We start from the raw sequence: 7,472 nt of genomic DNA, 5'->3' as shown, positions 1-7,472 counted from the left end.
AACAGCGTCAATATGCAGCAAAAGAAAAGGGTAGAGCCAAGGGAATGGAGTGTACCTTTCCTAAGACCGGAGGGACAGCCGATGTTGTGGTGATCGGCTTTTCTGTGGGCTTGGCTAGGTTGGCCACCTTGTCAGCCACGCTCTTTGAGGGTGCTAGATCCAGGGTGGCGGATGGCATCAGTACCTCCTCGACGTCACCACTAGAGGTGTCATCAGTCTACAAAGGAAGTGGTTAGCCGATGCGAGTAACGATGGGTTGGTATGAAATATGAGCCAGGGGGAATAATTACATTTGAAACCTCCTGGCTTGGTGAAGAAGCTTGCGGTTCTTTGCGAGCTCTCTTGACGCATCGGCTCTTTGTGCGTAGCCCTGTTTTGATTGGAACTTGGGAGGAAGCAGGTTCAGGAGCTGACCTTTTCTTGGAAGCCGACGGCGGCAAGTCTGGCTGGCTCTGCGTGGTGGTTTTCCCAGAGTTGCCCGAGCTCGAGTTCTCTCGACTGGACTGTGTCTCCTCGCTAGAGTTTTCTTCAGTAGAGGCATGTGAAAGAAATACAAGCATGTTGCAGAAACCTGGAAGGATAGATGAATTAACCAAGGCATGGATCAGCTTACATGCAAACTTTCTTGAGCGGGAATAGGGTTTTGGCGCTTCAAGGTCTTCCTGGCAGCTACTTTCCTTACTGCTTTTCTCGCCTTGATTGAGGCTCGGGGGGCAGCTGGCCCAGAAGATGCTGTGCTCTTAGGAGCCGATTTTGGCGGAATCGGCTGACTCTGCATCACAACCTTCTTCAAGGGTGGTGAGCTCTTGCAGAAGAGAACCACTGGAGCCGGGGGAAGGAACTTGAAGGAGGAGCCATCCTCATGTACAGGTTCTGGACCATCTTGTTGCTGCAAGGAAATAGAGCCAGGTTACAAACAATCATTATGAGCCACTGCAAGAAATTTGTGAGTAGTGGTACCTGTTCTGCAGAGATATCATATTCAACATCAAGTTGTTTCAGCAACGGTCCTAGAGCTCTCCTGAAGGCGTGGGTCTTCCACATTGACCACCAGGTCTCAATGCCATCGGTTGACGAGATGAAATGGAGGTTGTGAGGGATTGGAATTGCTAGAGCATCAAAGAAGGAGTAACACCTTTGGCCGGTGAGGACATCAGGCAACTCGGCTCTACTTTCTGTCAAGTGGTGAAGGAAGAAGTGTGGAGACACCTGCCCAAGACCAAACTGCCGGGCTACTACGACCGGCTGGTAAGACTCATAACCAGGTTTGATGATCCTGTTAGAGGTGCTCATGCCAACTGGAAGGAAGCAGGGACGAATCATAATGGAATATAAGTGCCGAGTGCTAGGGTCATCGGCAAAGCTGTCTAGCCTGAAGGAGACTGGATTTTCAAAATCTCCAGATTCGGTGTAAGGAAAAAACAGGGGATTGTCCAGGCCTTGGAAGAAAATCCTAAACCACTCTGATGCTTCCTTAGTGATCAGTTTGCTGCCTGGAAGGATATATAGAGCTTGGCCGTAGCTAGTGCATCGGATCTGCTTCCCATTAGCATCTGGGAAGGTGCAAGTGGCCAAAGGTGGAGAGTTTGGGATCTGGTTTTGGAAGTACAGCTGAGCCCATAGCTGAATAAACCACCAGGGGCCTCCTATTTTAACTGTCTTTTGGGAGAACAGTTTGACAGACATCAGTTGGAGATATCGATATACCTCTCCAAGGAATAGCTTGCTGATGCCAAGCTGAGTGCCTTTGGCAAGTTCATAGGCCAGGGAAAGGTAATTCTTGGTTGGGGCGAGTGAAGGGCCACAGAATATGAAGTGTTCCAACCAGAAGTTCAGGAAGGCCGTGTGTTCTTTCTCTGTCACAGGGCCTTTGGTTTTCATGTAACGTCTAAGGTAGGCACCCCAGCTTGTACACTCTGTTTTGGAGGAGAGGGTGAAAGGAACCTTTGGCAGCATAAAAGCAGAAGGGCTTGGGGATGCAATGTCTAGACCTGTGATCATGGCTACGTCTAGCAGAGTTGGTGTCATGGGGCCATGGCCAAACATGAAACAATTCAGTGCATCAGACCAAAAGTAGCCGATGGTTTTCAGAAGGTTCTCGTTCTTCTCAAGGGGAGACAATGATAATGACAAAGCATCGGCTATCCCTATAGTTTCCCATGTGGCATAGTGAGTTTTGGATACTCTACTGTACCATGCCACCCAACCCTCAGGAGGATTAGGCCAGGCTCGTAGGCAGTCGGCCTAAGAAGTCAGATCTAAATTCTGGTTTACGAAGGGAATTCTATTGGCCTCGCATGAAATTAAATGGGCAGGACTCTCGGAAGAACGGGGACCAAGACAAAGAGAATTTGGGAGAGAAGGATGCGGCAGCAGAATGTCTGAAACCTAAAATTAATAACGAAATAGGACATTGTTTCAGGTGTTTGCTGTTAATCCTAACACTTACTCGGATGGCGAGGAGCGGTTAAGGATTACCTTCAGACCGGCGACTGTAGCGTTGGCATTGGATGATTCCGCCATTGGATTCGCTGCGGAGTTGATTTGGCGTGGCTGAGATCTGAGATTCGTGTGGCCGTGAGTTGGATCTGTTCGAGCGGCGATTTGGGGATCTGAGTTTACTCTCTCAGATGAAGGTTGCAGGTTACCGTTTGAATAAGTAACTGATTTGGCCTTACTCGCGTTTTATGGTAAAGGCCGATGCGATGCCATCGGCTCTTTGAGAGTTGACTGACTTTGACTATCGGCAAGCTCAATTGGAAACACTTCTTCATTAATAAAGGGGGTTTTTTACAATGAAGAGCCGATTGCTCAAGGAAGGAAGAACAAAAGAAGAGCCGATTGCTCAAGAACTACTACTAGTCCTATACTAGTAGTTCCTATTCTATGGGCCGTCGCTAGCCTCGTCGTCGCCGTCGTAGCTGCCGTCGGCGCTGCTTCCGGCGAGCTCCTCGTCGCTGCTGCCGTAGCCCTCGGCCGGGGCTTCTTCCTCCTCATCATCATCGTCGTCGTCCTCCGACCAAGCGCGGAAGCGCTTTGCCGGTGGGTACTCGTCGGAGGAGGAGTCATCCTCCTCCTCTTCCTCCTCCTCGTCGTAGGAGGTGAAGCTGGCCCAGGAGTAGAGGTCGTCCTCGCTCTCTCCCTCCAATTCCCCGTCAACGAGGAACCGGAGGTCCGCCTCCCCGTCGGTCAGGGATAGGTCGTCATCTGACCCGATGGCGGCCAGGGGTAGGTCGTCGTTCACCCTGACGGTGAAGTCCCACTCTTCATCGTCCCAATGCTCGGGAGCCTCCTTCTCGTATTGCGTCATCAGGTCGTGTTCTGGTATCGGCTCGCTGGAGGAGGAGGACTGGAAAGAGAGACCCGACGAGGCGGAGGAGGAGGAGGAGGAAGAGGAAGACATGGCTACAGAGGAAGGGGTTTTTTTTGCCGATGGCTAGTACAGAGCAAGGGGATGAAGAGGCGAACTGTTCGGCGCAGTTAAATAAAGGGGATATAGTGGAGATTTAATGCCACCGCGGTTTCCGAGGAAGTGGTGCCAAAAAACTGTCAAATTGTGCATAGAAGTTGAGAAGGCAAGGCATCATGATGAAAGGATACTGCGACGGTTCTGCTCTGCCACGACATGACCCTACGAAGAAAAACAGAGTGGTTTTGGAATTATCATTGCCAAAACCAGGGGGGCATGTGTTATCACCAGATTTTAACCAAGTCAGGAGGTGGGCCGTGATTGAGATGGGCTTGGAGAATATACACGGGAAATATTCATGAATCGGCCTCGTGCAAGAGTTTGGGCTAGATTGCCCGTGTATCTGTAAATTATAGTAGGTTCACGTGTCGGTTAGAATTAAAAGATAGGGTTTAGCTCGTACACGGTTGGGATTATTCCCGAGTTAGAAAGTCTACGGTCTATAAATATGTATCTAGGGTTATTGAGAAAGGAGGACGAACACGTTCACAACAAACCAATCTAGGCGCATCGCCACCCCTTGTTTCGAGGGTTTCTCCCGGGTAAGTGCTATGCTGCCTAGATCGCATCTTGCGATCTAGGTAGTATCTTGTTTATTCGTTGTTCATGTGTTGCTCGTACTGAAGCCTTTTTGATGGCGAGCAACACCGTTATCGTAGATACTTTAGGGTTAGCATCGGTACTTTACTTGATGTATTCGCTTAGCTTTGCTATCCCTAGATATCTAGCTGTCCTTACACCTATCTTAGGTGTAAGGACAACACCTTGCTTAGTCTTTATTCAGTAGATTTGATCTGTTACGGTTGTTCCTTGTTCTTCAAGGATTAGTTTAATATCCATATAGTTAGGCCTTGCAAACGGGTTGAAGGATCCAGTAGGGCGTGAGGTACGGTTTGCTGATCCTAGAAGGGATGTTCCGAGGATCAACTTCATGTTGGTTTTTAGGCCTTTTCTAGGGTTTGTTTTCCGTCATCTTTCGTACCTGCCAGGCTCAATTACGTGCAAGATGTTCCGGTTATGTGGTGAAAACCCTAAATCGTCGTAGATCGTTTTAGCTTAGTATTGATCAAGCATGACCACCATGTTATCGTAGATCCAATACGAATCATGGGTGGATCGGCTCCATGAGCCGATTCACAGGATAACCTGAGAGCCGATCGAGGCTCGTATTTAATGTTTACGTGTATGCCATGCAGGAAACTAGTCGAAGCAATCCATCACCTTCCCTTCCTGAGCAGGTATAGGTCAGGTGGCACGCCCTTGCACCAGCTCGGACGTGTGCCGGAGCATTGCAGGCCGTCGCCCGAGGGACCAGGGCCCACCAGCTGTCCTGGGAGCCTCCCGGCTCTACGTGTTGCCCGTCGCTGCTCGCCGGTGGGTTTTGGTGGTCAACACCCCTGCAGCCTAAAACTAATCTCCCATATTAACTATAGAGTGCAACAATAGGAAAATAGTAACATACTCTCTCCGTTTTGATTGAATCTACGTCTTAAAATTTTAGATAAACTAGTCGTACTACATTTATTAGTACTACTTTAATAATTCATGCTACATCAAGATTTTTTTTTAAAAAAAGAGGGTAAAAGCCTTGTCCTATTTCATTAATTAAGGGAGAGTTTACAAGGAAACCAAGGTAACCAAAACAAAGCTCAACGACTACTCTCGCGGCATCAAATAGTTCACATATTTAGCGGCCGCAAGAGCCCACAACCTAGCCTCATTTCTAATCTTCTCGAAGATCATCGTCGGGGCGCATGCTTGTTCTTGAAAACTCTAGCATTCCTTCATTCCGAAGGCTTTTTATGAGCCGACGCAAACGGACCGATTTGAACAGTTTTTATTATCTAAAATGGGGTGACTGGTTAGATATGATCTGATCGATTAACCAATAAAGGTTCTCCCAAATACCAATATCTATTTTGCTCAAAAAAAAATACCAATATCTATTGCTGTCATGGCGGCTTCTTCAACTATGGAAAACCTGAATATCCCGGACGCATAATGACATGCTAAACTAGGAGCCAAAAAGATGCAAAGCAGAATATTCGCCTCCCAGCGCGCGCGCGCTCTCTCTATTTATAGCCGCTCCTCGCGCCGTCCGGAGGACAGAGACCAGCCCACCCCCAACAAACTCCCAACGACACAGACCAGCATGCCCGGCACCGGCGGCGAGGAGGCGCTGAGGCAGCAGTACGTCCTCGGCGAGGAGATCGGTCGCGGCCGCTTCGGGGTCGTCCGCCGCTGCTACTCCGCCGCCACGGGGGAGGCCCTCGCCGTCAAGTCCACGCCCAAGGCGCCGCTCCGGGACAAGTCCGACCCGCTCGACCTGGCCCTCGCCGAGCAGGAGCCCAAGGTGCACCTTCTGGCCTCGGCGCCGCCGTGCAGCCCGCACGTGGTCGCGCTCCACGCCGCCTTCGAGGACGCCCACGCCGTCCACCTCGTCGTCGACCTCTGCGACGGCGGGGACCTCTTCTCCCTCATCTCGGCCCGTGGCCGCCTCCCCGAGCACGAGGCCGCCGGGATCGCCGCCCAGATCGCCTCCGCGCTTGCAACCTGCCACCTCCGCGGGGTCGCGCACCGGGACGTCAAGCCCGACAACCTCCTCTTCGACGCCGCCACGGGCGCGCTCAAGCTCGGCGACTTCGGCTCCGCGGAGTGGTTCGGGGACGGGCGAGCGATGTCGGGGCTGGTCGGCACGCCCTACTACGTCGCGCCCGAGGTGGTCGCCGGGAGGGAGTACGGCGAGAAGGTGGACGTGTGGAGCGCCGGGGTGGTGCTCTACCTGATGCTCTCCGGGACCGTCCCCTTCTACGGCGCCACCGCGCCCGAGATCTTCGAGGCCGTGCTCCGCGGCACCCTGCGCTTCCCGCCGCGCGCGTTCACGTCCGTCTCGCCTGAGGCCAAGGACCTCCTGCGCCGCATGCTCTGCAGGGACGTCTCGCGGAGGCTCTCCGCCGAGCAGGTCCTCAGGCATCCATGGATTGTGAGCCGGGGTGGAAATGCGGTGGCGGACTGAAACTGAAGAACACGCATGCGCTCCACCTGATAAATCTCTTTCCCTGTTAATTTCTTCTTACCGGGGATGGAGAGTGGCGCCGGAGTTTGGTAGAAATAGTGCTAGTATCTCCGTGGTCCTTTAGGTCGGATCTCTCTTGTGAAGCTTGAATTGCAGAAGCTTGCACCTGAGTCTGTTCGTCATATTTGCTCTGAATCTTCAGTCCTTGTGTAGCCTTGTTCGGTTTTTCTAGCCGAAGAAGTTAGTGGTTTGTAGGCAGACTTTGTTCAGGTGAAAATGGAACAGAGAATCTGGATGTTTTTGTACAGTTCAGCTTTGTGTTGCTTCCATTTCACCACTCGTTAATTTTTCCGTTGTCCCAAAAAACTTTCAGTTTGTTACCAAGATGAACACTAATTCAGAGTCATGTCTCCACTGAAGTCTGGTATCTTACCTGATAGTTTTATTTGTAAAGCTGGAGACTCTAGTGGTGGATCTTGCGCCCTAGCATGTTCATCTTGTTTGTTTTGAATCTATATTCCTTTGTGCGGCTTCAGTTCTAGTTGATATTTTTTGTTTCGAAGAAAATGGAACTGTAAAGTCTTGATATTTTTGTACCGTTTACTGGTGTGCTGCATCCGTTTTATCATCACCGATTTTATGTTCTTCCAGAACACTTGTAGCTTGTTACCGGAAAACTTGGAGTAATTCTTCTTGATACATTTTTTAAAAGATTTATTCTAAGCTTAGGGCATCTTCAGCGGCGCGAGCGTCCGTTTGCGTCCGCGCGGACCGGAAATGCGTCTGGTACCACCTCCAGCGGGGCGACGCAAAGTGACCGGGCCGTCCGCGGAGACGCAAACCTGGACCAAATATGCGCCAGGTTAGCGTCTCCGCGGACGCTCGGCGGTCGCGCGGAGTGTCCGCTCGTGTCCCCACGGGCCCTGATGGCAGCGACCTAGGTTCGATCGGCCTCGAATTCACAACGCGCGCCGGTGTGGCAACCGT

General features: G+C 51.2%; 1 protein-coding gene across 1 annotated transcript; it reads left to right on the top strand.

Annotated features, from left to right (window-relative positions):
• The first annotated feature begins 5,578 nt into the window (after positions 1–5,578).
• LOC127305462 (phosphoenolpyruvate carboxylase kinase 2-like) lies at positions 5,579–6,797 on the top strand. Its single transcript, XM_051335877.2, has one exon. It carries the CDS (start codon positions 5,622–5,624, stop codon positions 6,483–6,485), a length of 864 nt encoding a protein of 287 aa, XP_051191837.1. The 5' UTR covers positions 5,579–5,621; the 3' UTR covers positions 6,486–6,797.
• The last annotated feature ends 675 nt before the right edge of the window (positions 6,798–7,472 follow it).

The sequence above is a fragment of the Lolium perenne genome, chromosome 6 (assembly GCF_019359855.2).
Source record: "Lolium perenne isolate Kyuss_39 chromosome 6, Kyuss_2.0, whole genome shotgun sequence".
Classification (NCBI taxonomy): domain Eukaryota; kingdom Viridiplantae; phylum Streptophyta; class Magnoliopsida; order Poales; family Poaceae; genus Lolium; species Lolium perenne.
Note: the sequence above shows the minus strand (reverse complement) of the source record. Positions and strands in the feature narration are given on the sequence as shown.

Excerpts from the sequence above, each read along its gene's own strand:
- LOC127305462 (XM_051335877.2), top strand. The coding sequence starts at position 5,622 with ATGCCCGGCACCGGCGGCGAGGAGGCGCTGAGGCAGCAGTACGTCCTC.